Raw genomic sequence first — 23,610 nt, forward strand, 5'->3', positions numbered from 1 at the left:
CAGTATATAGCACGAAGCAGGCTATGAAACATTATCGCGTTGTTTTCTTGTTTCTTTTCTTCCTTTTTAAAATACTAACGGAGCTCCTAAACAAAAATAAAAAAAGAGGGGCTAGGTTCCCTATGCTAGATCTGCTACAAGTGTCGAGCATTACTTATGACTGTATTACTATATAAAAAGAATCCACAGATTGTTTTTTTTACCGGTAAATATTGTGTAGGGAGGTCGCTACAGTAAGATTTTATTAAATAGAAGGAGAGTAATTACAAGCAGCTGTCATAAATAATCGAGCTCGGGGTCAGACATGGCGAAACCGAACAGGGGGCGGGGGCACCGTAGGGAAACCACTCGAGTGGATCCTGTGTTTGGCCCGAGACCGACCTGTCATAAATAATCGGTCACGTTTACTGCGCCAAGCACCGAGCCGCAGCAGAGGCGCCGGCCTGCCTCCCACTCATGACCTGCGAGCCCCTCGGGGCATAGCTCCCCATCCCCATCCCAGCGACAAAAAAATGCCTGCAGGGGTCCATGCATACGAACTAATTAGGACATACTTACTTTGTTATTAATGCAAAATATTATCACTTATACATATTGTTAGATGTAAGAAATCATTACGTGTATCATCAAAATGAACACATCGATTCCCCGCCGTCCCATCCTTGTTTACCCGTTGTGGAGAGGGATGTTTTTTCCATTTATATCCCCATGGAGAAGAAACTTCTCCATCCCCGTCCGGGAGAATTTTCCGCGGGAAATCGAGGATCGAGGCCACATTGCCATCTCTAGCCGAGATAACCATGATCTACGTGAAGAACTTTTTCACGGAACATCTCCTCTGCAGATATAATCATATCAAAGAAATCATGGGAGTGATTCCAGTAAATTCCAATATAATTCCAGCATGAGCCACTAAACGGGCATTGAAACAACATGTGAAAAGTAGTCTCTTCGTAGTTCAGATTACAGAGGCAGCAGGTATAATCATTATTTAACGCTTGACACATTTCTCCTCTGGGGAGGTTTTTGGAGTTGATTCTATCTCCGAAAACCAGTCACGTGAACAATTTAAGCTTCTTTGTCACCTTTGACTTTCATATCAGGGATTGATGGACTAAAAATTTAGGTTATATGTATGGCTGGTCCGAAAATGATTATTGCCCCAAAGCTAGATCGAGATGTCCAAGCCATATATAGAATCCGGGCACTGCTCTAATTGCATAGAATCCACACATTATTGTTAAAAGAACTTTTGTCAGGTCGATGCTATAACAAGAGCCCCGGAGGGTCGATTTTTCTCAGCCTGCTAGGCTGCTACACCCACCCATTAGAGCAACTCCAGTAGTTCTCTAAAAGACTTCCTAAATCAATAATTTAGATAGTTAATATGAAAACTATTCTCCAACAGTTCTCTAAATGAACTTTCTAAATTTAACAACTTGTCATCTAACCTCATTTTCTCTCTACATTTGGCAACCATTTAACAACTCACTAAACAAAAATGTTGGCTGCATTATATAGTTTTTGTGACTTATTTTTTATGTGGATAAATACAAAACAAAATTACAACCTATATTTAGAGAACTATTGGAGAACTCACATTTTTTTACTCCAAAAGTCATTTAGCAACTTCTTAAATCTGTGATTTAGAGAGCTAAAATTTACATAACTATTGGAGTTGCTCTTATACTAGGAGGCAGTAGCCAAGCGCGTATATAGAGGATCAGGATTCAGGGCACGCCACCACACCACCCACGCTCGGGCGAAGCGCCCCCGTGCCTTCGCTTTTCCGCAACAGATTGCTCCCGGTCCACTGGCTTGGCGTCCCAACCCCACATACACGCGCGCAACAGTTGCCAGTGCATTTATAAAAACCGGGAGATTCTCCTCGAAACACAAGCTCCAGCAAATGCAAATCACACGGCAAGTGACTCGATCATCACACGAGTCGAACGGAGCCGTAACCTTTTTCATTCTTCCCCCGCAGGTGGCCGACCCGCCTCATCACTGTTGCTAGTATCCGTCCGTCCATGCATCTGCGGCTCCCACCTGTCTTGACATCGTGACGGATGGATGGGCCAAGCCGAGGTCGAGGGCTTTTAAAGTAGCAACGACCGACCCCCTTCGTCCCCGCCCCCCTAGCTAGCTCTCTCCCTGTCTGTCACCGCCGAGTCTCTCGCAGTCTGCCTCTCGCTCTCGCTACGGAGTCCGGACCACTCTCTCTCTCTCTCTCTCTCTCTCTCTCTCTCTCTCTCTCTCTCTCTCTCTCTCTCTCTCTCTCTCTTTCTAGCAGTCTAGTAGCTGCGACTAGCACTTCCACCTACTGGTGTTGGTGTTTGCTTGCCTTGACGAACGAAGGAGTTGGTTCGTTGCGTTCCACCTTCCAAATGCTGTCCCACGTCGAGATGGCCCCCGGCGGGTTCAAGCTGTTCGGCAAGGTCATCACGCAGTGCGCCGAGAGCGCCCCGCCGGCGCCGCCGGAGGCTGCTGCCGCGGCGTCGAGGGCCACGGCCTTCGCGCGGGAGAGGGACGACCCGGACGAGCGCGACCAGCCGATGGTGAAGCGGGAGGCGGCGGCGTCCGACCACGACTTCGCCGCCGTGGACAAGCACCACCAGCACTCCGGCGGCAGCGGCGGGCCGGGACCGGGACCGGACGAGAGCGACGACAGCAAAGGGCAGCAGCAGCAGCAGCACCACCCGCGCCCGCGGCATCATCAGCATCACCATCAGCAGCAGCAGGACACCGTGGAGGCGCGCGCCGCGGCGGCCGCGTCCTCGGCGCCGCCGCTGCCGTGCCCGCGGTGCCGGAGCCGGAACACCAAGTTCTGCTACTTCAACAACTACAACGTCAACCAGCCGCGCCACTTCTGCAAGGACTGCCACCGCTACTGGACGGCGGGCGGCGCGCTGCGCAACGTCCCCGTGGGCGCCGGCCGACGCAAGAACCGGCCGCTCGGCCCCGTCGTCGCCGGAGCCGTGCCCGTGCCCGTGCCCGTGCCGGCGCACCACCACCACCACCACCTGCACCCCGCTGCTGCTGCTGCTGCGGCGGCGGCGGGCTTCGTCCTCGGGTTCCCCGGCCAGCAGCACCCTTCGTCGCCGACGTCGCCGTCGCCGTCGCCGGTCTACGCCGACCGGTGGCCTGTATGTCCGGACCGGCGGTTCTGAGTTCTGGTTAGGGTGGTTTGACTTGCGTAATTTGCTGGTGATGAGGCGGGGAAGGCTGCCTTGTCTGTCTGTACGTGGGTGTGCGTGCGTGAGAGGCTGGTTGATGGAGGACGCCGGCATGGAAATGGCATCTGTTTCCTTCTCTTTTCTCTGCCTCGATTTTCTTGTTTCCCGCTAAATTAGCTCGGTGTAGCTGCCAGTTTAACCTCCTTTGCAGACGTGTGTAAAAAGCGTACTGTAATGTAACAGCAGACCAGGGACAGGTCAAAAACTCGAGGTCAGCGTGCGTGCTCAACTAGTGCCGACGAAGGTGATGCGATCCCATGCTGTCCAGTCCAGTCCTTAGCTCGCATCCCGGGAGTCGTTGGTGATCATCGCACGACCAACCCCGCGTTGTACATTCCTTCCTGGGAAAAGGTGACGACGGACGGAGTGCTGATGCTCTGCCTCTGCGCGCAGATGGAGCTCACGGCATTGGCTTCGCAGCGCTAGAAGCCTGCCCACTGCCCAGCACGAATGAGAGAGAGAATGTGTGTGCTCTGAGAGTGAGAGTAGAATGGAGGAAAGACCCGTACCATGTCGATGTCGATGTGGTGTTGAAAGCCAAAAAGGCAGGCGATGATGCGGTTGACCGCGCGCGCAGGCGCAGAGGACACAGCCTTTGCTACATGGCCACGGTCACATTTTCCGTGTGTGGTTGGCCCAGCCCAACGCTTTTCACCACCCTTTTGGGAAGTTTCATCACGTCACGATAGGGCACCTGGCTCTGGCTGGCCGCCGGGCGCCTTTTATTTTACCGGCCATCAATGCCCGCCCCCCGCCCGGCGAAAGATCGCGCGGCCTTTACTAAAAAAGCGCCGGGAGATAAATATTCCAACCGTCAACTTGTCAGGAGTCTGGGTGGGAGGAAGAGGAACGGAACCAAGAGAAGACTACTCCTACTAGCTGCTGCCGCTTTGCGGGCTTTAAATTGCTCGCAAAGTTTACTTTAGTACGCGGGAGCGGCCGCGAGACCCGTCTCTCGGCTCTCGCCCGCGTCGTCGCGTGTGGTTGGTTGGGAGTTGCGCGACTGCGGCGCGGTCTGGCGCGTGCTGACAGCTCGCCCACTGACCTGAGAGTGCCTAATTACTCGTTTTGGTACGGAGGATCGGCGGCTACTGTATTTATTAATGAATCGATCTCATAGTTGGCAGTAGGATTACGATGACGCAGTCCACCGAATGGGTGAATTTTTATGTCAGGATGAGCCAGGTGCAGTAACTATACTCTGCCTGCAGCTTGCCAGCTTGGAGATGGGATGGACAACCCAGCATGCAAAAAGCTCATCCCCATCAGTCGGCCATGACGTGCGCTGGGCTCTTTCCACTTTCCCCCACTGTACTCCCTCCGGTGCAGTAAAAGAAGTCATCCTGCGCGTGACCGAGCGTGCACAAAAAGAAGTCATAGCGCGTGTGAGTCTAGGATTTGGACGTTGTTGCCCCTAGTAATTGCACAAAAAAAGATGCATTTAAGAGGAATCGAACTTGAGACCTCCAGTCTAGAATGCCTTGGAGTTGCTGCAGCAACCAATCAAGCCTGATTCTTTTAGTGACGTTAATGCACCCATATCCCTATTTAATAGGGGCAAACAGGGAAAACTCTATGATAATTAATCACTCCTTGGTATGCACAATCATGTCCTAAACGACTACCTTTACTGCACTGGAGGGAGTAACAAAAAAGGGCCCGATCGACCGTCGACGACTCTGACTCTCTGAGCCCAAAAGTTAGTGAAACCGACGACCTTTTCTTCTTTACGGTCACTCGGTCGTCGTTCCCGGTTGCTTCATTCGGAAGCGTGCCGTCGCGGCATGTTGCCTTTCTTCCTCGATCGGCAACGACGCAAAAGGACCGGAGAAACTACGCGCTCGCTCGCGCCCGACGCTATGGCTGCTCCTGCTCGGAATGAAACGGCGTGCGTGCTGGTCTCATCGATCGAGATGTTGGCTACCCATGCTGCCGTGGGGCGTTGCCGCCCCGCCATTGGTGCTACCGGCCACGGACGCCACGTACGGCTTGGCCGTCTGGTACCCCCATTCGATCCGGTGGTGGTCTCTGTTAAACTAGGGACAAGGACCCGAAACTATGCTCCATTCCATTAAGCCGGCCGTTTTCATTAATGCAGGAGCCGGGTTGCTTTTCCGCTGCGATCAAGCGGAAGAGCCTACAGAAAACGAAGATGCATGTAGCAGTAGTAGCCCCTCCAGAAAACGATTGTGCTGCTCTGTAACTACATCCTCCCGTAATACTATCTATTACTGTCGATACATATTTTCGTAACACCACGTCGGTCGGTCGGTCGGTCGATGGTGGCCAATCGTTTAGGGAAAGAAGAAACTCGACTTGCTCAGGTAGAAAACCTGTCCATTATAGCTGCGAATTGATTGCCTATCACTTTCATGATCCGTGGAATCACCGCAATAAATCTCTTTATAATGCTCAACGCAGTTAGCACGAGTTTTAGACTCTAGTAAATTATCATTCGATAATTGATTGCCACTAGTATATTGTCTGATTGTTTTCTACTCCCCTCCCTCGCCCTTTTCGAGCAGGAGTGGGCCTTCTCTCCGCGGAAAAACTGAAAGCTAACTCGGCGTTTGCTTAGCGAGTCAGCCATTGTTATCTACACCAAACAATGCACAAATGGGGTCAGGTCAGGTGTCAACTTGTCAAGGGTGATTCATTTGATCCGACATGAGACGTCTGGCACCTAAAGGCTATAACGATAACACCGTTAATCGAAAGGACCAGCTGCAAACCTCTAGCCACACATTTAATTTTACTGGTCAATGAACGAGACTTTATAAAAAAATATGAAAAGAAACCGATGACCATAATTCTCATTCTTTGTCCAAAATTGTATATATATATATATATATATAGGTTTTTAGATATATAATAAAACTTATGAGCAAAAACGACCTCTAAATTGAAACGGATACATTAGATCGCAAATCGAGAGCTGTAGTTTATAATATAAATTTAAATATTTTTTAAATATTTTCAATTTAAATAATAAACAAAAATGCCTTAGTAAATGTCTTCTAAAAGTTCACAACTTTAGGACTAATTTTACTAATTTTTTTGGAGCTGGATGGAGTGGTAACCTAGCCCATCTAAACATGTCAGCTCATGTTCCAAATATTGCTACAGCTTTGTTGGGCCACAGCCGGGCCAGTGTTGGCCAGGGCCAAGATGGCAGCATTGGTACCGAAAGAGCGCGACACGGCGCATCGCTTCCGGCCCAAACGATCTAACTGGGCCTACGTACCATGCTTGATGCCCTGAGTCCAGGTAACTCCTCCGCACCGACCGCACGTATGACGTATCCCTTGAGTTGGAGGCTGGAGCCGGCGTCTCCTTCCTGGCCGACTCCATTTGCGCCGCGCGCGCTTTGCTCTGACGATATGTAAAACGCCACCGGTTCGGTCTTCGAACGCGCATGCCAGCGAGGCGGGCGGCGCGCGGCTGCTTGCGTGCGTGCGTGCTTCCTCTGCCCATGCGCACATCGTATCGTTTCCACATTTTCTGTTGGCATCGGCGTCGTTTTTTATGCACCGGTACCGGAGCTGAACATGGAGGTGGAGCGCGAAGGAAGCAGTCGGTGCATGTGGAGTACAGAAAATTGTTCGTCAACTCATTGGCCTGCCGACCATCAGCCATGGCACATGCCTCCTGACCGGGGCGGTAACCGTTACAAGATGGGTATATAATATACGGGGCCACGGGGGATACACGACTTCTTGACACAGAAACAACCTGTTTTCCATCACCAGCACGACCATCGCTGTTGTCAGCACACAGCCTGATAAGACACCAGAGAACCGCCGGAGTGATCGATCCATTGTACACAGCTTCGAAAGACGAAAATGACGGTGAGTCTCCGCGCTAGCTATACATGCATGCGTTTTGCTTCTTGTAATGTACTTGCTACACTAATCTGCTACCGGGATCCTTGTGTCTTATTACGTACCGGTTCCATATCTGTTGGTATACATCACCTATACAGCTCGTGGAGATGTGCGTGCACATGGACTGCCCCGGGTGCGAGAAGAAGATCCGGAAGGCGGTGCAGCGGCTGGAAGGCGTGCACGACGTGGAGGTCGACATGGCGCAGCAGAAGGTGACGGTGAGCGGGGACGTGGAGCAGAAGAAGGTGCTCAAGGCGGTGCGGCGGACGGGCCGGCGCGCCGTCCTGTGGCCGCTCCCCTACGCCGCGGGCGCGGCCGCCGGCGCCGCGCACGTCCTGGCGCAGCAGCAGCCAGCAGCAGGCGCAGGCGCAGGCGCAGGCCCGGCGCACGCCAGCCACGCGGCGCGGCCCACGTCCTCGTACAACTACTACAAGCATGGCTACGACGACTCGAGCCTGTACGGCGCCTACTACCACCACGGCGCCAACTCGGCCGTCGCCGGCACCAGGTCCACCGACTACTTCAGTGACGAGAACGCGCAGGGGTGCTCCGTCATGTGATTGGCAGGATCACATGCAGGCATGTAAAACTTCAGAGGTATAATTGAAGTGGGTGTGTGGAAGGTCTGGAATTACAAGCCATATGCAATATATGTGATCGACAGACTTTGTTAACTTACAAGACAAGAGGAAATATCAACTATCAATCAGATACAACAACAGAAGATAAAAGCACCAAGCTGTGCCAGTCACGGATTTACAGCTGAAAGATCTGTTACAATTACTTCCTATTCTAACAGCCCCTCTTTGATCACCCCATTTGATTTAGGTAGAAATTATACGCTTCAAGTTCTCTAATTTTCTCGCCAATAATATCTTGGTAAACTCATCTGCAACTTAAACTCGTGAAAAAACAAAGTCAATTTTCAGTATTTTTCTTAACATGCATTCTTTAACAAGACCACAACCTTTTACTGGAAGATCACACACGATCTCAAGTGCTCCGGTCCCAAACTTCAACTCTCATAGGTGCTTCACATCTACAAACAAATTGATCACTTTATATCATTACATGTGTTTATCTCATACCAACACGGCAACACATATCCCTAACACTGCACCTCACACTTGATGCTCATATTCCTAGTTCTTCTCTTCTTGGGCTCCATACTCCACTCCACTAAATTCATGACCAAAAGGCACAAGGAAGACCCCTTGGAGGGTATTGGTATCCCAAACCAAGAGGGAGAGACCATTGAAGAAAGAGATAGTTCAAGGGTTGAAAAATAGTGTTTGAAAAGGGCAATCTTTGTAGTGCATGTAAAGCTGACAATCAAGTTATCAACACTCATCCAACCAAATTTTTTATGTCAACATCAAGTCATCAAGACCATTAAAGCTTCTACACGTGGATTTATTTGGAGTGACAACTAATGCAAGTGTGGGAGGCAAACTATATTGTCTTGTTGTGGTAAATAACTATTCAAGATATGTTTAGGTGTTGTTCCATCAAGACAAAACCAAAGTTACATTAATATTGAAGAAGTTTGCTAAAAATAGCAAAATGAACTTAAAGCGAAGATCAAGAAAATAAGAAATGACACTAGAAACAAATTTGACAACACAAAGTAACAAATATAGAGTAATATTGTGGTGAAATTGAGATCAAGTATGAAGTATCTGCAACATAGATTTCATAGCAAAAAGAATCACACACATGTTAGTGTTTAGTTCGTAGTTGTATAGACGCATAGATAACACCTAAGAAACGCCTACAACATACACTTCATAGCAACAAGGATCACACATATGTTAGTGTTTGATTCGTAGTTGTATAGATGCATAGAGAACACCTAGGAAACGCCTCGCAGCTTAGGACCTGTTTGGTACAACTTTTTTCTAAAGAACTTTTCTAAGAATCTAGATTTGTAGATAATCTAGCTGTCATGAAAATATGGATATTACAGGACCTACGTGCGAAATCCTTGCGAAGAAAGATGAAGGGTCCGTATGATTTAGGATTTAAGAAGCGGCGTATTTCTCCCGTCACAATGTCGATAGATTCTGCATTCATGTTGATTTAAGCGATTTTACGAAGTCCTTGCGAAGAAAGATGAAAGGTCCGTATGATTTAGGATTTAAGAAGCGGCGTATTTCTCCTGTCACAGTGATTCAATAAATTATGCATTCATATTGATTTAAGCGATTTTTACAGAAACGATTAACACAAAAGCTGACTGATAAGCAAAGTATTTGACAGCCAAAATTCGCTTCTAGCTGCTAGAATCGGCTGAAGCCGAAACAAACGTCATTGGAGAGCGCCTTTTGTAACCTTGGTGGTCAGGTGGTGTTTGAGTACTGTACTCAAATCATTTTCCAACATGAACATAAGTAGATGCAACCCTAGGACCTCAACTCAATTGCACATGCTTTAATGTTCATGTTTCCATACCCCACGTAAATAAACTTACCATTCTCAGAGGTCCCGTCAAGCTGTTAATCACATATAGGGCTACCTAAACATCTTCACATCTTACAATTACAATACACAGAGCGAGGCCGTTGTGTGTAGAAAATAAAGAATATACAATCAAGAACTAACGTATCAACGTATCTAAGACCTCGCGGGTGGAAAGTATGAAGAAATTGTAGAACCACGTCTCTTCGTGATCGGGTGCTTCGATGGACGGACCCACCCCTGTATTTCTCTTTGGATCTCTGGTGGCAGCTCCTCTACCACCGCTGGATCAATGTCTTGAAGGTTGAACGTCCATGTGTTACTGCCAGAGGGTTCAGCACAACTGTTGGTGTTGTTCCTATCCTCAGCTTCCGCGGGCACATTGTGTGCTCCAGCTTTGTATGCTTCCGAAGAACTCCCGGGACCTAATGTCATCATGAATATTCAGCAAACGAAAAAAACGTGGCAGTGGCTTAATCAATGTCTGCATCATTGCATCTTACAGTCCAGCAAACCTTGATGACTGCAAATTAGTCCATCAGATTTTCTTTTCTCATGTAAGGTAGATTGGCCCCGTGAAAGAAACTTCAATATCGAGGAAGTTCCCTATGGTAATGAAACACCTTGGGCGAGTTAATGACATGGAAACTAAAAATTAGTTTGAAAATCTTGTACTACCAACACAAAAGAAATGAGAAAAAAAGAGAAGTGAACAAGTTCAGTACATGGCAAAATGGCACAATAGAGTACTAATTTCACTGAATAAAAAGCAAGTACAAGACCGTAATCATGATAGGCAACATAATGTAAGAAAGAAACTGCAGCTGACTCAGAAATAAAAGCCCTCGATTTGATCATTTCTGATACAAAAGGCAATGCCAAGCATTAATTTTGGGGATGTTATGCCACCTTCCAACTTGAATATTAGACATTGGTGCTGCTTTGTTGCACGGAAACAAGCAAACAGCAACAAAAGGAAAATAAGATCTTCATTCACCAACAGCTTGAGAATAACCAACAAAAAATCAGTTTGATGGTATCCACCAAGGAGAAAAGAGCAGCTGACCTGAACTCCAGGCAATTTCTTTGATATTCTTTTTTCTTCATTTGCTCGGCATTTTTTAGCTGAAAATGCAGACGCAGAATGTGTATTATTGTCGTCTTCTTTCTCAGAGGTTGATGGTTGGCATTCTTCTTCATGAATTGGCTCCACAAATACATCATTATCTACAGAAAAATATTGGAAGATCCTTAAGTAAGAACAAACAAAAATGGCAAACAGTAGGCACACTTCAGCTAAGGAACATCACCAAGAGATGGATCCTCAGGTACAAATGAAGAATCAGGTATAGCCAGAGCTGCAGCAGAACTTGGAGAATCAGGTATAGTCAGAGCTGCAGCAGAACTTGGACCTTTAATGTATCTCAGGATTGAGCTTGTTCCCTGATAAATGAAATTGAAATAAAAAATAAAAAATAGCAAAACGCATTTGTAGTTTTACATGGGGCCTGACTACATATGATTAATGACATATTACATATAGCATAGCATTTGCAAACATGAGAATAAGACACCACAATTCAGAAACGACACATTAAAAAAGTTGCAGACATGTTACAAAGATTTAATAGGAATTTTGTTTTCATTTTGCTTTAAGTGATTGCCATTTTATTAGTATTATGTAGTGTTATAAAATCTGGTGGAACTTCTACATAATGCAATCTCAATATATGTTTGGTTTGAAGGACTGAGACTTTATTGGAATTGTAATACATCTTATCAAGAGATCAAAAGAATATTCTGAAGTTGCCATTTTCCTAAGATGCTCAACATTTAAATATGATGACAATGCATCCAGTCATCAATTGCTAAGAAAGATTTTATAAACATACACTAGGTATATCAAATATTTTGCTTGCAGTGACAGAAAGAGATGTTATGCCCCATCCAGTGTTCTGAGATTCTAAAAACTCATGAAGGCCAGATTCAAATAGCCTCATTGCATCCTCCTGAATTTTCCCAGTCCCATAGCGCAAAGGACAGGATTTGGAAGGGAATTTCTTCATTGAATCATGTTCATTTTTCTGCAGTAAAAGTAGAAAAATCAGAAAGTTATGGTGCACAGTGTGAAATTGAACTAGATACACTCCTGATCATTTTATAAGAAATTACAGTGCCTTAAAACGAAAGGTATTAGTATATCAACTAAAAATACCTTAAATGCTCTGGCATGAAGAGTTAGCGTTTGAGCAATTCTCTTGTTCTGGTTCAGGTCAGACTGGATACGTTCACTTAATTCTTCACATAGTTGATCCAGCCAGCCTTTGACCTACAACATATAGGCCGACTGAATAACTGCATCTTAGCAATTTATTCCTAGATTCTTACACAGGAATGAGATGTTTTGCTTTTTGAGACATGTATGTTGGATCCTTCTTTTTCTCAAATACATGCATGTGGCATCTGACTCAGGCAGCACAAACATTTAATTTAGGAACAATTGGATCTATACCATTAAAAGATCCAAACTTTAGATATATACCATGGACCCCACATGTCATTGACTCATGTGGACCCACGTGTAAGTGAGATAGTAATGGTATGGATCCAAAGTGGTGATCTTTTAATGGTATGGATCCAAATTTCCCTTTAATTTAGGAAGGGTACTGAATCTAACATCTCTTAAAGCCATCAAAGTGCAGCATAATAAAGCACCAACATAATTCTATATTGTACAACTGCTCAACAAACTAATATTTGATAAGAGCAGCATCGGTAAAGTACAACAACTGTTCAGAATCAGTCTGGTGTAAGCTCTACAAATGTGACTACATGGACCAAATGTGGAAAAGTTTGTATATGGAACTGCCAAGTTTTCCTTAGTAGCCACCAATGATTGCACTGACATGCAGGGCCTCCAGACTCCAGACCAACAATGTCACCGTACAGGTCAGATGACACCATATTGGAACTTAAGAGTTACATATTTTCAAGCTATTTCAGTATTTCTATTTCACGCAAGTCAAATAAGGATGCAACTAAGCATATGGTTCTTCCTGCATCAGGTGCCAATTGCAATGCTGTTATGGGGACCAGCTAGGGGGACAGGGGCCCATAGGATTAAATAGAGGTATTGGATAGGCCTGCTAATGGCAAAAAATCCAACCCACACCCACCCATACCCAAATCTAGTAACTTTGATATCCATCCCACACCCACCCAAAACTACAAGAAGTAAATTAAACCCAACCCATCCAATAATATTATTAACCCCGAACCAACCCGTAATTGGGTAGAAACCCATGGAAACCCCGTGGGTTCAGCTTATTGTCTCACATCAAGCCAACTGCATACACATACACTGATACACAGTGACAACTTTATATGTAGTTTCAATGACATACAAAAACTGAAAAACATAGTCCACGACATAAAAAAAAGTGACAATAATATTATACACTGATACAAAAACAAGTTTGGTCGATGAACATTTAGGTCTCGAGAGAATAACAAAAAACATTTGTTAAAGATCCTTAATGAACAATAATCTTTTTGGCAAGAAACATAAACTAGCAGCAGTGGAAAGAGTCTCTGATCAAGCTCGAAGCTAGCAACAGTGGAAGGGCACATCTAGGTAGCATCAGAAGCCCACCGAACGACGCATAAATCTCCCTGGAAGTGAAAAGAAAAGAACCATGTGTGAACGGTCCCCGAGACGGCAGTGTGTTCGCTTCGTACGCAAGAGCGTGCGCTAGGGGACAGGGGGTGCCGGCTTCTAAGTGTGAAAGTGTCTAATTAGCGTCGGTCGTCAGCAGGGGCCAGGGGAGCTCCGTCCGCCGAGGCGAAGACTTGGGGAGAGGGGAGACTCTGGTCGCCGGGGCAAGAAGCAGGATGCGGCTGCCGGTGCACGGGTGAAGACTTGGGGAGTTAGGGTTGAGTTGGGTATGTTGGGACTTGGGACTAAGTTGGGAGTCGACTCGAATACAGTCATGCGGTCTACGGATGGGTGAAGACCCATGGAAGCCCACGCCTATGCAAACCCATCTACACCTATGGGTATCAACCATTTTGACCCACAATACAAAATAAACCCACTCAACCCAACCCGTTCACAATCAAAACCCACCAAAACAAACCCATTTCTTAAACCCACCTAAAAATACTCGCTTACACCCACCCCGTTTGCAGGCCTAGTATTGGATCAACCAGAGATAGAGTTAGATTCAGGTCAACTAGAGATAGGATTGGATATGATTTGTGAGGATTTAATTGGGCCTTCCTTAGGTGGTTAGGAATCATCTCAATGAAGGGAGATATTGTATAAAGGAGAAAAGGAATGAAGAACAATCGGTCCAATTCACCCCAAACACTAGTCTCCCTCCAAGCCAACTTTGCCCAGCTATCGTCCTGGCAATGGTTATCCCCCAAATGAACTACGGTTCACAACAAATGCTACGGCATGCTTATTGTTACAGTGATAATTCATACTCAGGGCTAACCCTAATGGGTAGCTATATAGTGTTATACATGGGCCACATGGGCCTAGCCACATGGGCCTACCATATACTCTAACACTTATATATCATCATAACATATGGTTTTCACAAACCAAAAGATGTAAATTCTATTATGCTTATGCTCGCCGCAATAGACCTCTGGAAACTCTGTTTTTAGCAGATAATAACTAAAGGTTTTGGTAAAGAACAAAAAAATGACAGAGTAAGCATTCTTACAGAAGCACTGTACTTCAGTGCTCTTGGGCCAGGAAATGTCTTTCCACACCCGTGACTCTTTGGGAGAAGACGGTCCTCAACTTCTTCCCCGCTAATGCCCCTGGCAGTCTTCCATAACCAAGTTCTGCACGAAGTCAAGCGCTTACAAGATAAGTTAGTGAGTATTTCACATGATACTAAATAAATGTATGCAAAGAAGCATGTTTTTGATACAACAAACTAACTATCAACTTATAAAAGTTATATAATCTGCTAAAATCCAAAGGGAATAACAAATCTTGACTCTTTAAAATGTGATATCATATCTTCACTATAATCTTATGTCTACATTAATCAAGGTAAACCAAATAATAACACATTAATAAAGCATGAACATAATTACCCAGTATTTACTCCATACTGCTCTTGTAATTTTTCCTCTGTAAAACTTAGGAGATCACCAATGGTCTCAACCCCAAGATCATCCTGCAAGGAACTTCCAAGCTTACCACCAAGCTGTTTCCTGAACAATATGGTTATTCTCACCATTCAGTTTCACATGCAGAGTTCCAACTAAAGCACAATGTCTGTGATCTAATAGTGACACAAAGTCTCAAAAACTTTTCCCAGGAAAGCAAGAACCATAAAGGACAGAGGCATCTTGTTAGAGGTAGATCATTACATCTTCTTCACAGGTAGTGATGCTAGTAAGTCTTGAACTGATGAAGAAGGGACAACTGTTTGCTGAGCAGGCTTGTGCATTCCACTGACAAGTTTAGCTAACATCTGCACAGTATAAGAACAATGAGTGGAAAACTAAGATAGCAAGAGAAAGGAATGCAGAAAACAGGAACCTTAGCTGATTTCCTGAGCACAGCAAAACTAACACAACAATAACCATGTACTACTGAACATTTTTGTCAACAGAAAGAAAAGCATCTACTCACTAGTACGACTCATTATAAACCTTATTGTGAGCAATCCCAGCAGAGCATGTGAATTGGGTTTCCTCCAGAACTCTGACTCGTAACTGTGCAACAATTATAGCTCCACATGCCAGTAACTTGTCCTGGTAATCAGCTTCTGATTGACAAAGCCATGCCCTCACATTCTTTTCCTTCTCGCTGGCATCCTGAATATATCATGGCCTATGACCATGCTACATCAAATAGCAGAGCAGTAACAAATCTAACTGTGAGAGCATTCTTACAGCCGGAAGGCCCAAGATATTTGACTTTGCCGCCTCCATAAAAATCCCCTCTGGTGAATCTGGGGGAGCTTGTAAGACCATTTCATTTGCTGCATCAGTAAGGTCAAGATAAACTTCGTCGATGGATGCCCGCTCGCACTTCCCTTTGCTTGCAAGGATTGCAACAACCTGAAAGTTCAGGTGCAAAATATAGACTTATTGTTCTATAATATGTCATGTAAGTCCTGCGCAATTATAACTTGTAGTAAATTAGTCTACGATGGTGAACCGACCTCAGCACCAGCACTTCTGTAAAGATTAAGGTCAGCCTTGCCACGCGCCACTGGGACCTGAACAAGATTAATACCAGGACAAACCCTCTTGGCCTCATCTCCGCGCATGGACCTGAATACAGAATAAGCACAACCATTTCGTCCGAAGTTACGACCTAAGCATATTCCAATTAGACGGGACTGTTGACGAAGAAAGGAAGGGCACTCGCCTCTTCACACCAAATCCACGAGCCTCGTAGCTGACGGCAATCAAGCCGCCGCCTTTCCAGCCGTTGTACTGCACCACGGCGGTCGGCTGTCCCCTGAGCGCCGGGTTCCTCCGCTGCTCGACTACGGTAAAGCAGATGATCAATTTTTCGGTCGAAGAACGGTTGGTGATGGGCGGGGTGGGAGAAGGAGGGGCAAGGATGGACACAGACCTTGAACATAGAAGCAGTCCATGTCGACATGGGCGATCACCCGGGGCTCCTGCGGCTCCGGCCTAGCAACCGGCATCCCCAATACTACCCTCCGGAAAAAGAAAACGAAAAAGAAAGCGATAACCACCTGACTCTGAACTCGCCCTCAGCCCTCGGCTTCCAGTTATTTCCTGACGCCACAGCGCCCCCTCTCCCTTTCCGCCTTGGTAGGTCGGGACTCAGGAGACAGCAATCCCTAGCCTAGGTCCGGGCGGCGGCCATGGGCAGTCGTCGAGGACGCCTTCTCCGTTCCTTTTTCGAGTTTTTGAGGAAAGCTTGGCAAGATGAAGAAGATGAACGGGCAACTACATAAGGCTCATTTACTAGACCAGCCCACGGCCCATTGAATACAAAGCCCAAGCCCCAGCTTATACACCAGCAGTGTGAAAAAATAACATTGAAAGATAAATCCTTGGGGGATTGCAAGCTTTCGCTGTGCGGTTGCGGTCGCTCCCCTTCCCGACTCCGGCCAGAAGCAGCGACGGTGCCGGCAGCCGGTTACTCCACTCGGCGGCGGCCCATCCTTTCATGTTTTCTCCTCCAGTCCTACAAATACAGGACACAACACGCTTGCTCTTGTGATACTCTATTAAGGTACGGCCTGAAGATGAGAGTCCTCTTCATCTGGTGAGAACGAAGCTCCTTTTTTTTAAAGGAATACGACGCTCTTATATGCTTACGTGGATTTTGTTTTAGTTTTTCGCTAATATATATTAAAGAATGTTTTGCTTGAGGAACTACTGGTCGCCTGCATTTGCTTCAGTAAAGGAGGGGCCTGTTCGACATCATATAAAGTTTAATTGTGTAGTGGTGAGCTTAATCTACTGTGCGCATGCGGTATGCTTAGTGCTGGCGGAACGGCCAATCAGATTCCTATATTAATTGCAATTGTGCAACAGGTTTGTGGTGCCAGGGGTCCAAGACCGAGATATCCCCGTGTATGGAAAACTCGTAAGAAAATTGGGACTATTTCCAAGTCACAGAAGCTTGTTGAATGTGTGAGGATCTTGAACGTTTCTCTGTTGAAATTTAATTGTGTCTGTGTACTCTTGTGCATCACCTTGACATCCTGTTGAGCTTGCTGCATTAACTTTAGTCCATTCCCACAATCCAACAAAGAAGGAATATCTTTTCATTCAGCTTTTGCAGCAAAATTTCAGTTATCTGTATTTGTAGCAACTATAAGTCTGCATGGTTTCATTAACCACTTTTTACCAAATTTCACTCACTCTACCTGTATCACTGTATGTTACATAAGGGGAGAAACATAGTTTGTGTAGGATGCCTTTTGCAAATACTCATTTTCCTATGGACAAATTCAAATTGGGTGTCTGAAATTACATGTCAAACTTTTATCATCTCATGCAGATTAAAGGTCTGTCTAATGTAAAGGAGGAAGTTTATGGAGCGCTTGACTCTTTTGTTGCATGGGAACTGGAGTTTCCCTTGATAGTAGTAAAGAAGGCACTGAAGAAACTTGAAGACGAAAAGGAATGGAAACGAATAATTCAGGTGTTACATGGAAGTTCCTAGTTTTGATGTGAACTATTTGGTCTGAATTATTTTCCTACATATTCCTTTCAACTGTCATGAATTTCTAGCTAAAGTTTCATTCTGTATTAGTTGCTACTTGCTAGTTCCCTTTGTTGGAGAATGTTACTAGTAATTTCATCCTTTGACAAGTCAGTTAACTGCTCCCAGTTCTAGAAGAATAGAATTAGCTGCTCCTTTTTAATAATAAACCGTTTTTTAAGATAGTGGCAGGAGCGCTCTGCTTTTCCATTAAGAAAGATAAACTGTTTTTTTTTTCATTATTCATACTACATTTATGATTTAGTTGTTCCTTTATAATAACAAAACCTTATTCTGAACTGAAACAATGGCCACATGATCTAGGTCATTAAATGGATGTTCAACAAAGGTCAGGGGAAGACAATGGGGAGCTATTACACCTTGTTGAATGCTTTGATCGAGGACGGACGGATTGAGGAAGCAGAAGAGTTATTTAGAATGGTATTCTCACGATATATGGAGGGTTTGCCTCGTACATTTTTCATGAGAATTATTTCTTTCTATTACAGTGCTGGAGAGCATGATAAGATGTTCGAGGTAGGAAATGGAATTTCTTTTTTTTCCCTTATTTCACCAGTTTGCATGCTGTTTTAACTAAAAGATAGGATTTGACTTCATACCGTTTTTTTCCATGATAGGAAAGCTTTGCTCAAAGAAACATTAGTTGGGGATAATTATCCAAGCATTCTTATGATGTCTTACACCTAAATTTTCCAGATTTTTGCTGATATGGAGGAACTAGGCGTAAGACCAGATGGTTCTATTATCAGGATGCTAGGTGATGTATTTCAAAAGATAGAGATGATGGACAAATACGAAAAGTTAAAAAAGAAATACCCACCACCGAAATGGGAATATCGATACATCAAAGGCAAGCGCATTAGAATTAGAGTTTACCCTGATAGTAAAACTGAAGAGACGGCAAAAGGAGACCATGACAATGATGAACTCGGAGAGGTAGAAAGTATACAGCTTGATAATGAATTGGAAGAAGAAGCAAGCTCAGGCCTCGACAGGAGTGTATTGGACGATGCAACTTGTGGAGACCTTGAATATATATAATTCAGAGCTTCCATTTGGTTTTTTTTAATGCCTGCTTAATCAAAGCGGCCTGGAGCAAATTGAACCGGTAACATCCTAGAACCCATGCCGTTGTACTTCTAAAACACGGGCATCGATATCTTCAGATCTATTTTACTTGGATTGACTAGAAACTATGTGTCATGCGTTTTCCCATCAGCAGTCCTTTTCATGACATTGTGGTGATTTTACCACGAGATGTGTTCTTCAGAGTTCGGTTACTTGATTTATCTGATTCACAAGCATGAGGCTCATGCTTTTCTTGAAAGCTTCCAACCATGTTAAAATTGTAGCAATGGTATTAGGTACAAACAGTTATCGTTTTTCCTAGTGCTTATGATGCGTCCATATTCCTGCTTTCCTCGGTTGTGCTGCAGATTGAGATTTTTGGTGTAGCCAATTTGCTACTGCTGCCATGTTAGGAAATATAAAAGATCAGCCCTCGTGTTCAATGGATTTACGGCAGTTTATCCTCGCGTATTCTGTCAAATGGTCTGGTAATCCTATTCCATTGGTACACCTACATCTGACTGCATTCCTGAACATGTGGTTGATTGTTGGAGGCAATATCCTGGACATGAGAGCAGCAACCATTATATCATTCGTATGGCCCTGGCATGGAAAGACACCGTTTCTGACAGAGACTTGTGTTATCTGCTCTAGCCATATCCAGTGTGGGGGCGAAAACCTTCGCAGGACATTTGCGTGGTCGATTACCAAATTAATTAGGGCAGGGGAGTGGCTGGCTGTACTATTCTGGGGCTATAGGAGTAATTAAGAAAAACTGGGGAAGCGATCACTCCATAAGGACATGTACAAGGCCAATTAATGACTCGTGTCTTAAGTCATGTCTAGGGGACTAATTACAAAAAAATCGAAGAAGCGGCTCTTCACCAAGCCACGCCTCTCGCCCGCCGTTCAAGACTGAAGGAACTACGTCGTTGTTGTTGTGTCTTGCTCTTGCAGATCCCACGGCGGTAACACCACAACAACAACGAGCGCCATCCTCTTCGCGTCTGTGAGCTCACCGCGGCGGCGTGTACGCGGATGCGAACGACAGTGCGTACGGGGACGCATCTGGGCGGGTAGACACTCGTTGCAGTCTTGCGGCTTGCTTTTTCTCCAACGATTTCACGCACATGCATTTCTCTGATATTTCAATAGTATTTTTTTTGTATGTTTTAACTTTGTTTTCACGTCAGATCAATATGATTTAGTTTAGCATGTTTGGCAAGTATGCAACATATATGTATATGCGCAGTACATATGCATAATTGATCAATCATCTTTTAATACAAAGAGTATAAAGCGTTAATTAAAATGCAATGCATTAGATACACTCACTCATTTGTACTGACTTGTGTTTTAGATGTGTTTATTATATATATATATATAGAGAACCGGTGACATTGTATCTACATTGTACATGGCTTAAATGGGCCTGGAATTTGGCCCATTAAAACAGGGCCTCGTTATTTCCGGCCTACGAATCTGGGTGACAAGCAAGCCTGCGCATGTATCAGGTTCGGCGTCCCCTCTCAAAAAGTATATAGAAGGGGGGAAAAGATGATGTGCCCCGGTGATCACCAGAGGCCACGGCCGTCAGCGGCCAGGCGGCCAGCGCAGCCCTCCCTGGAACCACGGCCGTCGGTCGGAGAGGGGGTACCGCACCACTGCGCCACCAGCCTTTGCCCCTACGGCGCGAGGCGCGCGAGCTTTGCCATGCCACCAACAGTAAACAGTGGGGTGGTAGTGTGTGTGGTACGGCTCACGAGAGGCGGAGCAGTAAAATTATCGGCGGAAAGCGCTGTGCTGGGGCAGCAGGGTGCAGGTGCAGGTGCTCCGCGGCAGGCGGCACGGCAGGACCTTTTTGGAGGCGCGGCGTAGCACTGGCGCGGGGGGAGCGCGTACACTGGTAGTGTACTAGTAAAGTAACATGAACAAATCTGCGACGGCGCAGTGCTTTGCAGGAGAAGGATTAACAACAAACGCGACCTTGCAGCAGGACTGTTTGCTGTTGCTGGCACTGCTAGTGCTAGCTCGTGTTCCGACTTCCGAGGCCAATCAATCTTACTACTATATACCGTACTTTAATTCGAAAAGTTCGCTGAGCTGCCACCTCCCACCTCCGGTGCGTATTCTTTAAATCATTTTGGATTGAGATTCATGTGCAAAAGGCCCTGTGATCTTTACCTCAAATCATTAATGAATTTCTGTATGTAGGAGGTACTAGTACTAGTATCAGTAGCATCGGATTAGCGAGACGGAGTTAGCCCGGATTAGCTTGGTGTGGCCGTCCTTGGCAGTTTGACTCCTGTCTGTCGTCCGGCGAAAGCGAAACCAACCGGGCTACCATACGCTGTGCGCCGAACGGAAATGACCGTCCTTGTCACTGGCTTTTGCAGTAGCAGTTCAAATGATAGGAATCGTGATAGTGCACCAACCACAGCATCTCAGCAAGTGTTTCCCGGTTTTAGCTTTCCTCGGGACGGGGTAATAAGGAGAGGAAAATGAACCAGAGCGAACAGAGCACAGTGACCAAGCACGTACGCATCCTTTCATGGGCCTCTCGTGTTTCGCCTCGCACCCGTGCTTGCCGCCCTGTGTGCTTGGACCGTTGGACGTGCTGGGTAGACGGGCATTCCGATTCCCACGTTTCGGCACCTTTAGGCTTTGTTCGTTTACACCAATCCCGCTCTGGATTAGCATGGATTGGAATTAAATCCATGCCCCAAAATAATCCATGACTACTTAATTTTTTTTATTCGGTTAAACCCATCATGTAATATAACCCAAAGGTTTGGGAATTTTTTAAACTATGGAAGACATGGATTCTATCCATAGCCCATTAGGTATGGAACAAATCCATGAGATATTGCACAAGTTTACATTAGAATCCATGGATCAAAAGAATAACTAGCTTTGAAAGTCACATGGATTTGTTGATGGATTTAATCCCATCATGGGATTGGGTGTGAGATATGGATTCACCCAATCCATATCCGGATTAAATCCATGGTGGGATTATATCCCATGTAACCGAAAAAGGCCTTACCGGTACTGCGCTGCACCCTTCTCCCATCTCCTCTGTCCTCGCCTGCCCGCTATCCGACCATCCCGTCCCGCACACACCATGACAAGGCTCAAGAAGCACCTAGTCTCCAACTTCAAGACAATTGCCTCCATGGTCAAGAAAGAGGCACTTCCAAGCCTCCAACTCCAAGACAACTAATTGTTGGCGACACTCTTTGCGATTACAATCAGCCCAGCTCCAGGCATGCGTTGACGACGACATAAACTTTGAAATACACGAACCAATACTCTTTACGTGATAAGAACAGCGAGGTTTACTAGTAAACCATCAAACATCACGAAGAACAGCCAGTAGTTTTTAACTAAACTAGGAAAGACAAACCATTCGCCTGGGCAAGGACATCCCAGAGTTACTCTCGATCGGACCACGGGCTTTTAGGACATCATTTGTGGACATCGGATCGGGAGATAAACACCGTTCGGTTAGGTAAAAATGATTAAGAAGAAAGGAGTACTAAATGTAAAAAAGATTATTATGTTAGATGACTCAATCAGTGATATACCGCATATTTTATAGGGAGTAGAGGCAGTCTTATATTGTCCAGACGTGTAAAATATGGATTTTTGCATGGTAACTTGGTTCACTCGACCTAACAAATTGCATTCGACTTAACACACCACCAAAACGGTTTAGACTACTAGATAATTCTCTATTTTACTCGCTCAAATCCAATAAATAATATTATTTGGATCATCCCTCATCCTTCGACTCCGCTACCCCTCTCCTCCCCCTCACTCGTGTCGTCGTTGTCGTTGATACCTCCACTCCTCGAAATCATAGCGTTAGTACAAACTATACTTCGCACATAGCTCAAGAAAAAACAGTGAACCTCTACTTCACTCATACAAAGCTACACCCTAGCCCACGTAAACACAAAGGTTTAATTATATACATGCTAGTCAACTTTTTTTGCAAAATTAAATGATTACTTCATTTTCATGTTATAGAGTGGCATAAAAATAAACTAGTTTCTAGCTTTTTTTTCAAAATTGAAGTGGAGACTCCTCTGAGCTTTGTACCTAATCCAATAAATAACATGGCCCGCGTCGCCCTCGCTTGGGCGACTCAGATAATATTTAACCTAAATCTCGTATCTTTCCTCTCTCTTCCCTATCTTTGTCTCGTCACCGCCGGAAAGCACATGCTAAACCTTCTGCATGTTCTTCTTTGCAGTCGGTTCAAAAGAATCAGCACGAAGAAATTAAATTTACTTTTAATGTTGTCAAATGTGATAAAATATCTGAAGAGTTATTCAAAATAGCAGCATTAAATTAACGCATATTATTCCTCCTCCACATGAATTAAAAATACGTGTTTACTGCAAATAGCATAATTCTTTTTCCCATGCCACCAATGATTGTAATGTTTTCTGTCGACAGATACAATCAGCCATAAATGAGGGCCGATTGAGTTTTCAAGAGATGCAAGCAGACACATTTCCTATCAATATAATAGAGCTAGCAAGCAAAAGGGTCTTGGTTCGGCCGGAAGTGGCCAATAAAGGCAAAGGAAAAAAACATCATCATTGGTGATCCTCGCTCGACGAATATATCATAGGGAGGGATTGCTCCGAAAGCTTCGGGCAGAAAGACTAACAAGTCTGGAGGCGCCGAGGGGCATGCTCAATTGAGCAGT

The 23,610-nt window shown here is 45.2% G+C and overlaps 4 protein-coding genes across 10 annotated transcripts; 3 read left to right on the forward strand and 1 right to left on the reverse strand.

Moving 5' to 3' along the window:
- Positions 1 to 1,859: 1,859 nt before the first annotated feature.
- On the forward strand, positions 1,860 to 3,386 carry LOC103651189 (Dof zinc finger protein DOF1.5). The gene has a single exon (XM_008676806.4). The coding sequence runs from the start codon at positions 2,388 to 2,390 to the stop codon at positions 3,168 to 3,170; it is 783 nt and encodes a 260-aa protein (XP_008675028.1). The 5' UTR covers positions 1,860 to 2,387; the 3' UTR covers positions 3,171 to 3,386.
- Positions 3,387 to 6,962: 3,576 nt separating this feature from the next.
- LOC111591196 (heavy metal-associated isoprenylated plant protein 28) lies at positions 6,963 to 8,061 on the forward strand. The gene is made up of 2 exons (XM_023302137.1): positions 6,963 to 7,084; positions 7,219 to 8,061. The coding sequence occupies exons 1-2, from the start codon at positions 7,079 to 7,081 to the stop codon at positions 7,678 to 7,680; spliced, it is 468 nt and encodes a 155-aa protein (XP_023157905.1). The 5' UTR covers positions 6,963 to 7,078; the 3' UTR covers positions 7,681 to 8,061.
- A 1,454-nt stretch (positions 8,062 to 9,515) lies between these two features.
- LOC103651191 (DNA polymerase eta) lies at positions 9,516 to 16,554 on the reverse strand. 3 transcript variants are annotated; one of them, XM_008676809.4, is made up of 14 exons: positions 16,191 to 16,554; positions 15,981 to 16,101; positions 15,772 to 15,883; positions 15,500 to 15,667; positions 15,257 to 15,421; positions 14,972 to 15,075; positions 14,693 to 14,812; positions 14,311 to 14,434; positions 11,793 to 11,906; positions 11,470 to 11,661; positions 10,888 to 11,020; positions 10,644 to 10,804; positions 10,093 to 10,183; positions 9,516 to 10,002 (listed from the first exon to the last, which is right to left on the reverse strand). In XM_008676809.4, the coding sequence occupies exons 1-14, from the start codon at positions 16,264 to 16,266 to the stop codon at positions 9,734 to 9,736; spliced, it is 1,950 nt and encodes a 649-aa protein (XP_008675031.1). In that variant the 5' UTR covers positions 16,267 to 16,554; the 3' UTR covers positions 9,516 to 9,733. The 3 variants fall into 3 exon arrangements, 2 of the variants coding, with proteins under 2 accessions (XP_008675031.1, XP_008675030.1); XM_008676808.4 differs by having other exon boundaries at positions 10,081 to 10,183; XR_004857345.1 differs by having other exon boundaries at positions 9,612 to 10,002; positions 10,093 to 10,514; positions 16,191 to 16,520.
- Positions 16,555 to 16,566: 12 nt separating this feature from the next.
- LOC100272359 (uncharacterized) lies at positions 16,567 to 19,149 on the forward strand. Of its 5 annotated transcripts, none has more exons than XM_008674105.3 (6): positions 16,567 to 16,856; positions 16,949 to 17,039; positions 17,129 to 17,227; positions 17,598 to 17,741; positions 18,126 to 18,338; positions 18,519 to 19,083. In XM_008674105.3, the coding sequence occupies exons 2-6, from the start codon at positions 16,950 to 16,952 to the stop codon at positions 18,861 to 18,863; spliced, it is 891 nt and encodes a 296-aa protein (XP_008672327.1). In that variant the 5' UTR covers positions 16,567 to 16,856; position 16,949; the 3' UTR covers positions 18,864 to 19,083. The 5 variants fall into 5 exon arrangements, with proteins under 5 accessions (XP_008672327.1, XP_008672328.1, NP_001140314.1 ...); XM_008674106.4 differs by having other exon boundaries at positions 16,577 to 16,823; positions 18,519 to 19,149; XM_008674107.4 differs by having other exon boundaries at positions 16,611 to 16,856; positions 16,926 to 17,039.
- Positions 19,150 to 23,610: the final 4,461 nt, after the last annotated feature.

The sequence above is a fragment of the Zea mays genome, chromosome 3, assembly GCF_902167145.1.
Source record: "Zea mays cultivar B73 chromosome 3, Zm-B73-REFERENCE-NAM-5.0, whole genome shotgun sequence".
NCBI lineage: Eukaryota > Viridiplantae > Streptophyta > Magnoliopsida > Poales > Poaceae > Zea > Zea mays.